The following is a 17,610-nucleotide window of genomic DNA, read 5'->3' as shown; positions in this document are numbered from 1 at the left end:
GCAACCTTCAGTCTCGAAAGACTCTGGTATCGCGCTCTGAATGGTGGTTCTGGAACAGCGTCTAGTGTGGCTGAAAAGGCCAATTCGGGAGTGACAATCCCTTCCACACTGGGAGCAAGTGTAGTGTGTCCCTGGTGTGTCTCCCTGGCTATGGGCCTTCCTTCTTTGCCTCTTTGCCTCAGACTGTTGGCAAAGTGTCTCTTCAAACTGGGAAAGGCCATGCTGCACAGCCTGCCTCCAAGCGGGCTGCTCAGAGGCCAGGGTTTCCCACCTGCTGAGGTCCACTCCTAAGGCCTTCAAATCCCTCTTGCAGATGTCCTTGTATCGCAGCTGTGGTCTACCTGTAGGGCGCTTTCCTTGCACGAGTTCTCCACAGAGGAGATCCTTTGGGATCCGGCCATCATCCATTCTCACGACATGACCGAGCCAACGCAGGCGTCCAAACTATAAACAGCTTTTGGGGTTGGGTACCGTGGTCTAGCTTTTTAACCTAATGAACCTAGACCAATACTGAAAGGGGGGGGCTAACTATCACCACACTAAAACTAAGTTAAAAACCGAACACTGAAAATTAACAACTAAAAATCTAAAACTAACAAATGAACACTAAAAACCAAATGCTAAAAACTAAAGACTAAAAACCAGTAAAAGCCAAAGACTAAAAACCGAAACCTGACATTTCGCCCACAGCTTTGAGGAGCTTCCCCGGCAGCTTAGGTGGGTTGAAGCCTGATCATCTATCAGGAGGGGAACGTGGCTTGGGGAGAGAGAAGTAAGAAAATTGGCAGAATTATTCCGAAAAAGACAAGGATCAGCCCTGGAATATACTGATCAATACAGACAAGGAGTTGGATTCCTATAACACATTCACATCACATGCCCCCTCCCACAACATTCACATGGCCCAACAGTTGGCCAACATGTTGACAGTGCTGTAGTTGTCCTTCTCTGCTGAGTTTCTCTCCACCAACAGCTCATCTCTCTTTCTCTCCCTCTCTAGGCCTTGTGTCCTGGATAGTTTTTAAGTTTCTGAGAAGGTGAAAAGTTGATAAACATTCTGTAACAGCTCAGCGCTCACAACTGCCTCTCTGCCACTCGTAGTTGCCTTAAAAGTTTGCTCTGACTTTACATATGCACATGTATATAGCTATAAGTTTCAAAAGCAATTCAGAAAGTGGTGACGCAATGTTTTGTCGCATTAATAATCAGGCTAATCAGGCTTTAACTCAAAGTTCTCTAATTTGGCTGAAGAATTAGCACCTGAAATTCAGAGCCCTTCCACAAAGTGGTATCACAACTGCCCCACAACCCAGTTCACTTTCCACCCTCCCCCCAAATGGCTGAGATCCCGACTCACACAGACAGATTTCCCACTATCAAACCATAGCACCTTCTCCCTCAGATCCACACAATCACTTGGATTTGATCTTTTCCTCATTTCTTTCCTTCTCTCTCTCATACATATGTTTTTTTTTTTTTTTGGTGTGGTTGAAAAATGAAATTAACAATCCCCCTCCTTGTACTTCTCCCCCTTTCGGAAAAAAAAATCCATTAGTCACCATGGAAACCAAAATAGCTCTGGGAGGAGCCCCATTTGCGGCCTTCACAAAAGCAGCTGAGAAATCAATTTGGAGTACAAAGGACTAGAGAGTTAGGCAAACGTGTGATGCGCACCCTTGTATGCCTGAACATGCTTTGAACTGGGACCTATGTGCACACAGCCACTGGGCCTCCTCCGCACACGTGTCTGCTACCAGGGGGCTCATGCTCACGAGTGTGAGCAAACTAAACGCTGGGCTGAGACTGACAGACCCATTTCAACACCCACCTGGAAGAGGTGTTCTGGGCAGCTTGCTACCCTGTCTGATGATGTAGTATACACATCATTGCTGTGCACGTGCAACACTGCTAAGTTCAGAAGGGTGACACACAGAATACAAGGGTTACTGATAGACTCTAGATGTGGGGAGACCCATCTTACTTCTTCTAACTCTGTTCCAGAGTTTCTGGAGACGTGCAATTTCCAGGGCTCTTTCACCATCACCAATGAAGTCCTCCCAACCACTTGCACCATGATGCGGGAGAGGAGGTGCAAGAAAGTGTGGAATGCTGTCACCTTGATGGAAATCATGTGTGCAATGATGATGGGGCCCAGACTTCCAACATGGACCCAGTCTGGAGCAATTTTCTGGGCATCTAGAGAATGGTCAGGTGATTCAGCTGGGCCACTATGGATTATTTCTAGGGCAGAGCACCCATTCCTAGTGGATATTCCATGGACTACCATGGTAGTTTCTGTGGCGCAGTTTCCATGCTTTTTGGAGCAGGAGAATAATGGACAAATGCCGTAGTTTCTTTCAGTGGCTTGGGCTTAATTGACTTTCCTTTTCTTGCTTTGGGAAAACTCCTTCACAAAAGGAAGGCAGAGAGGTTTCAATGGTAAGAGAGTGCCAAATGGATTGCTATCCTCCCCCAGTTGCCAAGTAGGAATCTTAGAATGTATCCAAAAAGCCCCCTTCAAGAACCATGAGCTTGTCCTCTGGCTGTGCGGTGAACAGGAACCCAAAGCATGCAAGTGTGCCCAGGACACAGCACTGGCCTGCCTTAGTCAGCCAATCAGCTCACCATTCTGACCTCCAACCTGCATGCCCACCAGAAAGGCTGAACCAGTGGGGCTCTCTGTTCGAACAACAGCCTGGGCAGAACACAGTGGCAGCTTGCTGGGTTCTGCTAACATCTGGCCAAGTCTGCCTTGATTACCACTTGACCATGGGTGGTGAGGTCTTGGAGGCTGGGCTAAGGATCCAAGCATTGGAGGAATCAGAGAAGAAAAAACGGAGAATGCCAATCTCCTTGAATCCCACAGCAGGGAAAGCCTGGATGGATGGAGAGCTTGTGTGTTTTGTTCCAACACTTGCAGAGCTGCCTGGACACTGCTGGCCCACCAGCAGACCCTGAGGGAGAGTGATGGGACTGTAGCTAAGTATGTAGATCTAGCTAGGGAAGAAGTCCAGCTTGCTCATGTGTGAGGTTTCAATTTCATTTGCCTCTAATTTCAAGACCTATTTCTACCTAATTTTATGCGCCTGTTTTTTTTGAATATTTGATCCTTACCCAATTTCCTCCTTTCCCTTTAATAAGCTTGCTTTATTTCTGAAAACTCAGTCACATTTCAATTGGGCGAGAGCAGAGAGCACTGAGAGATCAATTGTGGCAAAACATTACAAGGTCCTGTTGCATGGATGGGTGCCAAAGAGTTGGGCCTGGCTCTGTCAGCTGTTTCCCTGGTTGCTTCTTAAGCAACCTGTTTCCACGGGGAGGAACTTTGGTAACTGCAGATGAGAGGAAGCGGACCCCCTTTTTGCTGTCTTCCCTTCCTGGTGTCAGCAACTCCCCTTTCTACGACTATGTTATGGTACGTCTTATGTATTGGCAACCTTCAGTCTCGAAAGACTATGGTATCGCGCTCTGAAAGGTGGTTCTGGCACAGCGTCTAGTGTGGCTGAAAAGGCCAATCCGGGAGTGACAATCCCTTCCACACCGGGAGCAAGTGCAGTCTGTCCCTGGTCTGTCTCCCTGGCTATGGGCCTTCCTTCTTTGCCTCTTAGCCTCAGACTGTTGGCAAAGTGTCTCTTCAAACTGGGAAAGGCCATGCTGCACAGCCTGCCTCCAAGCGGGCCGCTCAGAGGCCAGGGTTTCCCACTTGTTGAGGTCCATCCCTAAGGCCTTCAGATCCCTCTTGCAGATGTCCTTGTATCGCAGCTGTGGTCTACCTGTAGGGCGCTTTCCTTGCACGAGTTCTCCATAGAGGAGATCCTTTGGGATCCGGCCATCATCCATTCTCACGACATGACCAAGCCAACGCAGGTGTCTCTGTTTCAGCAGTGAATACATGCTAGGGATTCCAGCACGTTCCAGGACTGTGTTGTTTGGAACTTGGTACGTCTTATAATCACCCCAAAAGGTATCTGAAGGAGCATGGGAAGGTGCATACCTTTGCTTCTTCCCCCTGCCCCTACAAGGTGGGTCATGGCAAGCTCACTGGACTACTTTGGGCTGTATTGTTTTGGACAGAAGGAACCCTGGAGACCTGTAAGAGTTTCCCCTCACAAACTATAACTCCCTGGTTCTTCAGTGGAAACCAACAGAACTAATCCAGCTCTCACCCTCTTTCACCTCCTTCCTCTAAATCTACTTTTTCTATAACATTTATTTAAAGTATTTATACCCAACCTTCCCCATATCTTATGTTACCACTGTCTGCTCCAATGGGATTCAGGCATCAGCTCTTGACCCCTTGGGAGTCCATGTGGCCTCACAGCCAGTGCCTGACTTCCAACATCAGTCCTCCTATGTTCTCGCCCCTACCGGCTCTCACACCGGCGTGGCAGGGGTGCCACATCCCGGAACAATGCCTGATGCTGTCTTAGGTGCGCTGCCTCTACCCTACCCAAAAATCCCAAACCCTTACCACAATCCTCGAAAGCTTTTGGCAAACACTTCTGGGTTTGATGACAGCATGTGGGGAGCACTGGAAGGGGGGGGGGAATGATCTGCTTCTTGCTCAAGCGATGAGGAAGCAAATCATTGCGGCTCATACCAGTGGTGGGTTAGAGGAAGGCAGCAGTGGGGAGCTTTGCACATCAAATCTGCTGCCCCCTTGCCAGCCCTGGCCGTGTGGTTGCTATTGCCCAGGTCTCCCCCCCCTTCCCTTTCTCCACTGAGTCCTTCCTGACAAAATTTACATGATACACTACTTTGGACAGGCTGTAGTTTGCTTATGAAACTATGCAAAGTCTATACATTGATTTGACTAGATAAAAAACAGGCCTATCGACCAGTAAAATGAAAAAAATTCTAGTCAATCAGTTAAGCCTGCTTACATTTACATGTGGGGGAAAAGTTCAGTTTTTTTAAGATGCTGCTGCATGCAACAGGTCCTCTGCCCCCCCTCCCCCCCAATTTTGCTTTCATGAGGAGGGAATGTCTCTGTTGGCACCAGCAGTTACCTTTGTACTGAAGTACTAAAATACATCTTTTAAAAAACTGCAGTCTTATTGATTTAAAGGGGCACCTTTGTAGTCCATTATAATGTTTTCAAATTGATTAACTGACTAAACACTGTAGCCCTTAAATAATGAAAACACCCCCCTCCCCAATTTTATGCAGCTTTGCGCTGTTCAAGAAGAGGCAGCAGTGGGTACAACTCTTCTCAGTGGGCGTTTTGTCACCTCTCCAGTTGGTTCCTGGCTAATCCCACTCTCTTCTTCCTCCCCTCTCCTTACCTAGATCATTTAACTCCACGTGGCCAAGCACATATAAGCCGCTCTTCTTCAGGTCATTCATGAAGCTGATGAGCTGCAGGGAGGTCCGGGGGTTCCGCACCATTAGTAGCACTTGGGGCCGCCAAAACTTGACGTGCTCCTTCCGGATATCCAGCATCAGCAGGTATTTGCGCACCTAGGAGTGAAGAAAGCACAGGGAACAAGTTTAACACCTACCCAAAGGACAGTGAAAGATCCATCCCTCAAACCTCTGCGTGTTCACTGCATGCAGGCTGGCAGGACTCCACTTACTTAAGCTAAAACATGTTAGAAGCATGTGTTCATCTCTGGTTGATTCCCAGAGCTAATAGCCAAGATTCTCACTCCTTTAGCACTGGGACCCACCTTTTTGAAAGAGAATCTGTCAGGATGCACCAGAAGTGATGCTATGACCGGAAGTGACATCATCAAGCAGGAAAATTCTTAACAAACCTAGGCTGCAATCCTACCCACACTTGCCTAAGAGTAAGTCCCATTGACTATCATTGTTAAAAGCATCTTCATAGTATCCTGTTAAACATACAGACCTGTGACATTTTCCCAAATACAGTCACTCACCAGGGTAGCATCAAGACTAATATATTAAAAATAAAATATTGAAATGAATGGGGACCCATCTGAAATTGGCTCGAGACCCACCTAGTGGGTCCCAACCCACAGTTTGAGAAACACTGGCCAAGACAATGGGAGTAAGTCCCAGTGATCCTCCTTTTGTCCTCAGCATCCAGTACGCAGGGATTATTATTACTAAGAATATTTACATATAGTACAGCTTTTCAACAAGAAGTTCACAAAACACGGACTGAACATGAAGGTTCAGTGCACACACTGTAGGCACCCTGATTGCAAAATGTGATGTTGTGGTTAATGGTCATTAAGGGAGAGCAAAGCTTCAGGGCAAGTTCTAATAAAAAAGGGGAAGTCCATACAGCAGGCAGTGCATTTGGGAAGCACAAATGCTCCACTAAGCAGTTTAAGATGCAGGCAGGTGTGTTTAAGGAAACTGAAGGTGATACGACAGAGCCTTGGTCATCCAGAGGGCACACTGGGGTTTTGCTTGCCCCACTGTAATCTCTGATTAAGCAAAACATTTGATTTGTGAAGTATCTGAAGCCCAACAACTCCTTGCACAACTTCTTATAAAAACAGATCTAGCCAATAAAGCCATTAAGCCAATGAAGCTGTGTCAGGGCTGTACCACTTGAGATAAGAACATAAGAACAGCCCCACCGGATCAGGCCATAGGCTCATCTAGTCTAGCTTCCTGTATCTCACAGCGGCCCACCAAATGCCCCAGGGAGCACACCTGATAACAAGAGACCTCATCCTGGTGCCCTCCCTTGCATCTGGCATTCTGACATAACCCATTTCTAAAATCAGGAGGTTGCACATACACATCATGGCTTGTAACCCATAATGGACTTTTCCTCCAGAAATTTGTCCAATCCCCTTTTAAAGACGTCCAGGCCAGATGCCGTCACCACATCCTGCAGCAAGGAGTTCCACAGACCAACCACACGCTGAGTAAAGAAATATTTTCTTTTGTCTGTCCTAACCCGCCCAACACTCAATTTTAGTGGATGTCCCCTGGTTCTGGTGTTATGTGAGAGTGTAAAGAGCATTTCTCTATCCACTCTGTCCATCCCCTGCATAATTTTGTATGTCTCAATCATGGCCCCCCTCAGGCGCCTCTTTTCTAGGCTGAAGAGGCCCAAATACCGTAGCCTTTCCTCATAAGGAAGGTGCCCCAGCCCTGTAATCATCTTAGCCGTTCTCTTTTGCATCTTTTCCATTTCCACTATGTCTTTTTTGAGATGTGAAGATTGCAAGCAGAGTTGAACCATTAAAAATTGTGGTTGTGTTCTTTTAATTAAATCTCTGGTTCAGGACACCCTCCCCACTTGGAAAATTTTGATAGACAAAAGTTTGACTATCAAAACTGACCTCTCAAAAATTTTGCTCAAACACACCAAAATCTGCTTTGCAGTTCATTTTCGGCCAAAGTTGGCAGCAAGCAGTGGGGGCAGCTCCACTCAAAACTCTCCCCTTGGGCTCTCCCCGTGAGGAACTACAGAATTAGCTTCAAAATGTTATTTCAAGCCAAAGATGGAGGCACCCCCTGCCGCCAGCTCTCTGGAAAAAAGCACTGCCTCTCTCCAGCCTTCAGCAGAGATTTCCCTTCCCTCTGCCCTGGGGAGGAAGGCGGGTCGCCCATGCTCCTGTCGCAGGCAGCCATGCTTGAAAGAGCAGTGCAAGGAGAGGCAGGTGGGGAGCGTGTGAGGAACAGAGCACCTGCCTGTTGGCAGGAGGAGGGTTCTGCCTGAATGCCCCACTGCCTGGGCTGCGCTGAGGGGATAATGAGGGGTGGCAGCCACTGACAGCACCATATGTTGGTGGTTCCGCCTTGATAGACAGGCAGAGCTCTGCGTTCTCTCAGCCCTCAGCTCATGGCAGCTGATTGGCTCTGAAGTGGATGGGATGAAGGTCCCATTCCTGGAATAACCATCACTGCTGGTTCTCTCCATCCCACCAGGTTTCTGTGACGCCTGCTATACTTATGTCCTCCTTTGCAACTAAGCACTCTTTGTCACCAACATTGGCTCAGAGGGTTCCGCTATTTGCTTATAAACACCTATATGTTCCTCCATATGAATGAATGAATGAATGAATGAATGAATAAACCTTTATTAGGCATAGATAGAGAAATCATAAAAGCAAACATAATTAGTCCTAGTCCCGTTTATCAAAAACGGAGTTAAGATACTAAATTACTAATAAAACATTTACAGTTCAACATAATATATCAACATTTTTGACAAATTACATTAAGAAGGCTTGGAAATCACCAAAAGTAAAAATTTAGAAATTCCCTCTAGCACATCTCCCTCCATATGTCATATGCCTGGGCTTCGTTGTCTGTGAAAAATTCTCATCGACCAACTCTCTTGTCCCACTGAATGCTTATTTCCAATTTCTACCCTCTCTCCTTCTGGATGATCTCTAGAACATATAGATCCTCATCCCTCAGGGATGATTTGGCACAGACTAGATGCTGCCCAGTTTCTGCCAGCTTTCCCCCAGCGGTCTTCTTTAATATTGTTTGCAGCATTATTGATGCTAAAAAATTTTAAGTTAACTATTTTAATATGGAACCAGGGGTATCTAGGAAATGACAGGTTGGTCACCTTAATATCTGTTCCAGGTAAACTGGTGGAAAGCATAACTAATGCTAAAATTATATAGAAGAATGAGCTTTGCTGAAGGAGAATCCGCACGGTTTCTGCAAAGGCTAAGCCTTGTTTCACTAACTTTGAGCTCTTTTTGAGCATGTCACCAGGCACATCAACAGAGGTGGTCCAACTAACATTTTATATTCAGACTTTCTAAGAGATTTTGACAAAGTACCTCACCAAAACCTTTTTCATAGATTGAGCAATCACAAAATAAGAGATCAGATCCTTTTATGGATTATTAACTGATTAAAGGATAGGTCACAGCAAGGAGAAATAAATGGGCAATTTTTGCAGTGGAGGGAAGTATGGGGTGAAATCCTCCAAGGATCTTTAGCGTGATTTGTACTTTTTTATTTGTTGATAAATGCTTTGGGGTTGGGGTGCCCAAATTTGCTACACCAAATATTCAGGGTGATAAAAATCAATCAGATTGTGAACAGCTCCATAAGGACCTCTTCAAACTGGGTGGCAAAAATGGCAACCAATGTCAATAAGCAAAAAGCATTGCATGCTGGGACAAAAAAAAATCCAAATTCACTTAAGCAATGATGGGGTCTGAGCTGTTCAATAAGCAGGAAAAAACCTGGAATCGTGATCTACAGTGCAATCAAAACACTGACCCCCTGCACAGCAGTGGCGAATACAATTAATTCCATACTGAGGCCATTAGGATTGAGAATAAGACTGCTAATATTATACTGTCTTTGTACAAATCTATGGGCGTGACCACATTTGGATTATTTTGTACAGTCTGGTCACGACATCCCAAGAAGGATCTTGTAGAGCTGGAGGAGATCCAAACGAAGACCACCGAAATCAAAGGACAGGAGCATGAGAAAAGGTTACAAAGCAGGGAACATGACAGACATAAAATTATGGAGGCTGTGGAGACAGAGAGAGAGAGAGCCTTTTCTCCTCTTAACAATACTAGGAACCAGGAATTGCCAGTGAAACTGGCTGGGGGGAGATTTAGGATGGACAAAGGATTTAGGATGGACTACTTCAACACAGTGCATAATTAGTTGGCGGAATTCACTGCCACCAGGTGTGGTGATGCTCACTTGTTTTAATGGTTTTAAACAGGGCTGGACAAATTCTTGGAGAACACACTGACCTGGGTCAAGGTGGCCATGCACTAAGTCACGCTCAGTGACAGTCTGCCTCTGAATACCAGTTACCAGGAAACAATGGCAGGAGAGAAGGTTGCTGTTTCCCCTGCTTGTGGGAGAGAGTGTGGGTTAGCGGACACTGGACTAGCCAACCTTTGGCTTAATTCAGCTGGGCCTCTTATGTCACACTCACTATTTATGGCACCATTCAGACACACAGAAGATCAAGTTTCTGGAGAATGAGGTGGGGTATGAAACCTACAGTAAGCTATCCTGAAACTTCCCCCCCTCCACTGAGCTGCATTCACAAGTGCTGAAAATGGGAGGGAGTGGGAAGGATTCTGGTAATTTTGCTGGGTGTGAGAATGGACTTACTAGTGACAATGGTATATGCCCTCATGCCCCATTTTCTCCCTGCAGTGCTTACTGTGAACAATGGCACACCACACAGCTGAGGGGGATGTTCTGGGAGAGAGTGGCAGCTGCTGGACACTGGGAGGTGCATGGCCTTGCCAAGCTGGTGGCAAAACCTTTGGCTCACTTCCAGACAGCATTTGTTTGTTTATCAGGAGCACTCACACAGTTTATCAGGAGCACAGTTTATCAGGAGCACTCACACAATTACACAAGGTAATTAAAAACATACAAAAGGAGGCACAAGCAAAAGCAAGAGGAACACACCATCAAGGACAGGCAGAATGGGCAGCAAAATGGCAGATGCGCTTCAATGTCAGTAAGTGTAAAGTCATGCACATTGGGGCAAAAAATCAAAACTTTAGATATAGGCTGATGGGTTCTCTTGGGGGGGGGTGGACAGGACGATGAAAGTGTCGACCCAATATGCGGCGGCAGTGAAGAAGGCCAATTCTATGCTTGGGATCATTAGGAAGAGTATTGAGAACAAAACGGCTAGTATTATAATGCCGTTGTACAAATCTATGGTAAGGCCACACCTGGAGTATTGTGTCCAGTTCTGGTCACCGCATCTCAAAAAAGACATAGTGGAAATGGAAAAGGTGCAAAAGAGGGCAACTAAGATGATTACGGGGCTGGGGCACCTTCCTTACGAGGAAAGGCTACGGCGTTTGGGCCTCTTCAGCCTAGAAAAGAGGCGCCTGAGGGGAGACATGATTGAGACATACAAAATTATGCATGGGAAGGATAAAGTGGATAGAGAGATGCTCTTTACACTCTCACATAACACCAGAACCAGGGGACATCCACTAAAATTGAGTGTTGGAAGAGTTAGAACAGACAAAAGAAAATATTCCTTTACTCAGTGTGTGGTTGGTGTGTGGAACTCCTTGCCACAGGATGTGGTGATGGCGTCTGGCCTGGACGCCTTTAAAAGGGGATTGGACAAGTTTCTGGAGGAAAAATCCATTACGGGTTACAAGCCATGATGCGTATGTGCAACCTCCTGATTTTAGAAATGGGCTATGTCAGAATGCCAGATGCAGGGGAGTGCACCAGAATGAGGTCTCTTGTTATCTGGTGTGCTCCCTGGGGCATTTGGTGGGCCGTTGTGAGATACAGGAAGCTGGACTAGATGGGCCTATGGCCTGATCCAGTGGGGCTGTTCTTATGTTAAAAAAAGGGATCAGCAGAATGCTAACTGAAACAGATGGGTTTTACTGCCCCTTCAAACATGGGCACAGGCTAGGCCAGCTGGGCCTCCCTGGGGAGAGAGTACCACAGTCTTGGCACTGAAACCAAGAGGCCCTGTCTTAGATTCCCGCCAGGCACACTTTTGGCCAATGGTGGGACCCTGAGCAGGTCCTGTGATGCTGAACGCAGGCCTGGGCAAGACACACAGACCAAAGGCAGGCTTGCTACGGCCCCAGCCTCCAGGTTCTTCCTGCTCAAAATGGCTCCTAGACCACAAAGCAGGACAGAAAACCAGCCCACACCTTCTCTCCTTCAGTCCTGAGCTCCAGCAGCTGCCTCCCTCCCTCTGCGCGCATGCCCATGTGTCAGTCAGAGAAGCCAGAGCTTGGGGCAAGCTAATGCATTTATGTTCACGGCTGCTGTCATTTGTCTTCACTACCAGGAACAAGTGCATTTGATCAGAGTCCGCCTGGGCACCATCGCCCTGCTGAGTAAATTTTATTACCCCAGACACACAGCGCAGAGCTCATTCTTTTCCACCACCCCCCCCCCCCCCCACACACAATCTGTCACTGGCTTGTGGCCAAAGCCCCAGCTTGGCAGGGCTGGGAATGGGAGGTTTAAGAGAGAAACTCCCCAAGCAGCATGTTCAATGCCTGCTTTATCTGCCTGCTCTGGATCGCCTTTCACACAGCAAACTGCCAAAACATCTTGAGCCAGGCTGATGGGCCACAAACCGTGTAGCCCCTACTCAACTAGTATTCCCCAGCCAGCGATGGAGAATGGAAGTAATGCCTACAGTTATGGGGTCAGCTCAGGCCATTGTGGCCTTGGAACAGGAAGTCCAAATAGCACCCTGCACTGAGTCACAAGGGGCACCACCCTCCACAAGTCCAACTGAAATAAACAGGAGCAGTGCAAGAGCATAGCAGGTCTCCTCTTCAACTTCTGTGTGTTTCAGTGAGGCTTGTATAGGAGAACTTCAAAGCGGATAGTGCTCCAGAGCTCATACCCATCTCTTTCATGACTGCCCAACATCTGCTCCCAGGGATTCATCTGGTTGCACACGTTCAGTGTCAGGTAGCCGAGCCCATTGCGCATCAAAGGAGGAAGCATTTCAGGAATGCGCAGAGATTAACACACGGTACACAACAGCACAGTAGTTGCTTTTGCAACAAAAGCAGCAGCTTGTATTCAAGGTTTATTCTGTTCTGGCAGCAGGGCAGGTGAAAGGCAAGATATGGGGGGAAACTACATATACTACCTAGAGCACTTGATGTCTTACTGGTGCCCTGATGCACCAGAACAGGTCAGGAATGCAGCAAGGCTTATTCTGTAAGGGAGGAGTAAAATCAAGCAAGCCATAGGACTGGCCAAACAAGGCAAAAAGAACTGGCATTGCAGCTGAAAGACCAAACTCGAAACCAGCAAGTCCCCCACTAAAATCTTGCCTCTGCCACAAACTCAGTTGTTGGTCTCCAGCAAGCCACTTTCATTGTTATTCATCATCTACAAGATGGGGACAAGAAGAAAACTGGTCCAGTGGGTTATAACTGGCTGCTGTCAAGCAACACTGTGATGATGGCTGCCAAGCTACCTCCATACACAGCAACCTTCCCAGTCACTTGAGACATTCCTAGTGGAAGGTCATGGTGAGGACCAAGACTGGCCAAAAGCCCTTCTCTGTGGTGGTGTCCCAATGATGAACTTCTCCTCCTAGACATGCTTGCCCAGTACTTACTGACTGACAGACAGACCTTTATTTGGCCTGAAATTCAGAATGGGAAGATGAAATTGGGGAGGGGCGACACTGGGGCAAAGTGTGAGGTAAAAAGTAGCAACCTTTTGAGTTTTATGAGAGTCTTACCATTGTTGGCAGAGCAGGGATGATGCTGTGGCCGCCAGCTGGCTGTTTCCCTTTTTGCCCCAGAACGTGCTGGTCATAGCACTGTCCTCAAGAATCTTGGAGAAAAAATGGAGGCTGCCAGTGAGGGCCACCATTCCTCCCTGCCAATACTCCATTGTTGGCAACCTTCAGTCTCGAAAGACTATGGTATCGCGCTCTGAATGGTGGTTCTGGAACAGCGTCTAGTGTGGCTGAAAAGGCCAATTCGGGAGTGACAATCCCTTCCACACTGGGAGCACGTGCGGTCTGTCCCTGGTCTGTCTCCCTGGCTATGGGCCTTCCTTCTTTGCCTCAGCCTGTTGGCCAAGTGTCTCTTCAAACTGGGAAAGGCCATGCTGCACAGCCTGCCTCCAAGCGGGCCACTCAGAGCCCAGGGTTTCCCACCTGTTGAGGTCCACTCCTAAAGCCTTCAGATCCCTCTTGCAGATGTCCTTGTATCGCAATACTTGTATCCCCCAATACCTGTATCCCCCAATACTTGTATCCCCCAAGTATTGTATTCCCCCTTGTATTGTATTCCCACAATACTTGTATCTTTGTATCCCCCAATACTATATGTGGGATATTGGGCGGTGGAAATGGTGGGCCATCAGTCAAGGGAAGGATCTCTGCTGCTGCTACTTCAGTACTAAAAAGAGTGGTTTAAAGCAGCAGTTGCCAAACCAGGGGTCACAAGCCAAATAAGGGTTGCATGGATGACCCTGAGGTCATGGGAAGTAGTGTTCCCTATAAGCTGTGAGGCAGCGCAGCTGGAATTGAAGCCCTGCACAGCTTCCCTCTCAGTGCTCTGGAGCTCAGAGCTGACATGATTGCCAAGCAAGCCACAGCATTTTAAAAATATTATTATTATTATTATTATTATTATTATTATTATTATTATTATTATTATTATTATTAACAACATGTGCCACCTCCAGGGGTGGTCAGACTAAGAGGAAAAACCTGCATTTAGGGTCATGGTCAAATAAGTCTGGAAAACTCTAGTTTAAGGGGAAAATGGAGAGAGAGCCAAAGCTCCTGCACTAGTAATGCAAAAGTGTGCTCCCCCCTTTCCAAGAAACTTGAGAAATCTTAGCGTGCTCTAAAAAAAAGCCAAAATGCTTCCCTCCCAATTCACTGCCTGTCAATGGGGTAGTGGGGAGGCTGGTTCTATTCAGTCCTATCTAAAGTATTATTACTAAAGAGGCTTCAGAAGTAATGAGCCACACTCTCTTCTCTAAGCCTTTTCTCCAGGCTGCTGGGAAAGCGAGAAACTAATTTTGCCAGCTGGGAGGCTACAGACCTCCCTTACATATTTCATGGCTTGAGATTTCCAGAATACGTGAAAATTCCTGCTTCCCCCCCATACTACTTCCAGGGAAAAGTAGGGAGAAGACTACCAATGGGATTAGTATGCATACCCCCACATCTTTCATGACAGCACAGCCCAACCAACATGTGGCATTGCACACAGTGTGCCCACACTACCCCTGACCTGGAACGGTATGGCCAAGGGCTTGCATTTCGTCGTGCAGGCCAACGAGACAGTAGCAGCTGGAGGATCAAAATATTCCATTATGTGCTAACAGAAGTTTTTAAATGTTGGTTTTATGACACCAAAATTAAAAGGTTAGAGATGGGCAACAGGCCCAATTCGTCAGGACTGGGAACAAATCCCAGGGAAAAAAGACAGCACACGCACGGGCACTGGGGAGAGAGCCAGCTGGAAGGACATGCTGTCTGCTAGAGAAAGATGCAAAAGGACAAGCCCACCAGCGAGGAAGGGGGACACACATTCGAGAATGATTGTACTGCTGGATAAACATTTGGAACAGAGGTGACTACCCAGTTGTGCCTTTTGAAGGCAAGGAATTAGGACCTAGGTGCCGTCACCAGGGAGAGGATCCTAAAACAGCAAGTGGGGGTCTCCATCCCAAGACAGTCCAAGGTCTGAGTGGATTGAAGGCCCCCTTGAGAAAGGACCCTGGTCATTTGAACTTGGAAGGAGGGGGGTGATAGCCTCCCCCATTGCCACTGTTTCATCATCCCAATTTGAGAAGGAACAGCAGTTGCTTTGATCCATTTTCCTTGCATGGGGCTTGAATAGGGAGTTGGAGATGTCCTGCCACATCCTCTATCCCCCGTGTCTGTGTTGAATTACAGACCGCCATTGTGAGATCCTCGCACACAACAGGAGGATCTGTTGCACGGGCCTGCAGATCAAATGCAATGCAAGGTGAAATGCGTCACTGCATTTTTTTTTCTTATACCAGCAGTGTTGGGGAGATCTGAAGAAAGACTGCTGTGTGGGGAAGGAGCATTGACTCTCCCATATCACAGTATCAACAAATATCCCTGCCCCAATTGCTTTTTGCTTTGGGAGAGAAGCTGCTGTCTACATCCACAGCGACTTTTGACCCAAGGCAAACTACACTTGGGGAGGATTTCTGTCAGAACTGCAGTGCAAGGAAGGGGGGAAGGTTAAGCCCCCTCCCCTGCACCACAATCCTGATCCAGGACACCACTGTTACCAGGAAAGTTCTCCCTCTACTCATGAAAAACATCCCCACCCCTCAAAAAAAAATTGCCAACGTGTCCCCCCATTTTACTACTCATGAATGGAATGGTAAAATGGGAGGGGGGATTTCAACCCACCCCAATTTATATTATTTCAGTGTTGTACATTGTTTTATTCTTTGCTGAATGCAGCCTTGCAAGGGGCCTTAGGGACAAAATCCATTACGGGGTACAAGCCATGAGGTGTATGCGCAACCTCCTGATTTTAGAAATGGGCTATGTCAGAAGGCCAGATGCAAGGGAGGGCACCAGGATGAGGTCTCTTGTTATCTGGTGTGCTCCCTGGGGCATTTGGTGGGCCGCTGTGAGATACAGGAAGCTGGACTAGATGGGCCTATGGCCGGATCCAGTGGGGCTGTTCTTATGTTCTTATGACAAAAAAATGTGAAGCACAGAAAAAAACAACCTACCTGGTGAAAGATGAGAGCCTGGCTGATGTAGCCCCAGCTGCTACTGGGCGACAAGTAATGGAGGGTCACAAGGAGGACGACCATGAACACCATGCTGGCAGAGGCATAGATGGGGCTGATAAGGAACATCATGATAGCACACCCAGCAATGCCCAGTACACAGGTGTGCCAGGTGAAATACTGGAAAGTGGGCCTGCGGAGAGAGCACAGCAGACGCATTATGGCAGGAGACACAGCCCATCACAGTGCTATGAAGGGACAGAGGAACCTTCCTCCCCACACCTCCTCTCACTCCTACTGTCTAGTGGGAAGGGTGTAAATGCCCTGTCCCAAGCTGTTGCTGTTTGCACCTGCTCCAGAAACAACACAGGCAGTAAAACCAGCCGACCAAACTTCAGATGCACTCATGGAAGAGATGCTGTCCTTAATGCACAAGGGTCCCAGGCCACCCAAAGCTTTCAAGGTTCAAAGCAGAACCTTGATTTGGACCCAGAAGCAAATCTGAGGCAGCAAACAATGTAGCTGGCTCAGAAGAGGCAGAATAGACCCCTAACAGGAAATGTGCAGGTGGGGCCAGTAGCAGCAGCATTTGTTTGGGTTTATACCAGATAGCTCATGGTTAGTTTACAACATTTAAAGACAATTACTTGTGCCCCAAAGGAGCCATTAAAAAAATCCGGTGCTCAGAATGCTTGTGTGGATAAAGAGTTTTCACCCTGCTTTCTCAAGGCTGTGCCATGCATTGAAAAATGTACGTTTGTAAATGGCATGTGGGTGGGGTTTGCGTCCCTACACAGAAAAATGCTGTGGGGCTCTCCCCCAACAGAGGTGCCTGCCTCCAGCTGTTGCGCAACAGGCAGCAATTGAACAAACAAGCCTTCCCCCATCACTGCAACTCCATAAGGTGAAAGGTTCACCTGTTGAGTTTCTGCAACCCAAGCACCTCTGAAAGGCACAGAGTTTTTGACAGGGGGAAAAAGGGAAGTGGCGGCCCTGGAGTGACTTGAAGGCCAGCATCCCCAGTGGCCAGATCAAAGAGGAGCAAAGACGGGACAGCCTCAAACTGGGGCTACATGTATTAACAACAGTCCTATCTGGTGCCCAGTGCTGCTGCCAGGACGCTGGGAAACTTGGAGTGAAGCCCTGCACAGGACCCCACTCAACCACGGTGGTCCAGCAGATGCCACTGCTGTCAGCAGCACTGAGGGTTCAAGGAGCTGGCCTGGCACAGGAGTGGTCCTTGTCCTTTGCCCTTCACTGCTACCTCTGCAGGTGTCTCATTCTGTCATTTCAAAAGGGGCTTTCCCAGAGTCTCAGGGAGACTTACAATGGCCTGAGCAACCTCATGATCAGCAGAAGAGGCAGCCTTCTTGATGCACTTCGATTGGGGGGGGGGGCAGCATCATATTTAAAAAAAACCTGCATCACACAATTCTTGGGAAATTACCTCCCGCTCCTGGATAC

The 17,610-nt window shown here is 47.6% G+C and overlaps 1 protein-coding gene across 1 annotated transcript in view; it reads right to left on the bottom strand.

Moving 5' to 3' along the window:
- The window catches only part of SLC12A9 (solute carrier family 12 member 9), a 96,875-nt gene that overhangs the window by 2,494 nt on the left and 76,771 nt on the right, over nt 1-17,610 (bottom strand). Inside the window, exons 10-11 of the mRNA XM_066620897.1 lie at nt 16,147-16,339; nt 5,286-5,460 (exon numbers count right to left, since the gene is read on the bottom strand). Coding sequence (XP_066476994.1) covers nt 5,286-5,460; nt 16,147-16,339 — 368 coding nt within the window. The remainder of the gene's footprint in view (nt 1-5,285; nt 5,461-16,146; nt 16,340-17,610) is intronic.

The sequence above is a fragment of the Tiliqua scincoides genome, chromosome 3 (genome assembly GCF_035046505.1).
Source record: "Tiliqua scincoides isolate rTilSci1 chromosome 3, rTilSci1.hap2, whole genome shotgun sequence".
NCBI lineage: Eukaryota > Metazoa > Chordata > Lepidosauria > Squamata > Scincidae > Tiliqua > Tiliqua scincoides.
This window is presented reverse-complemented; position numbering and strand designations above follow the sequence as displayed.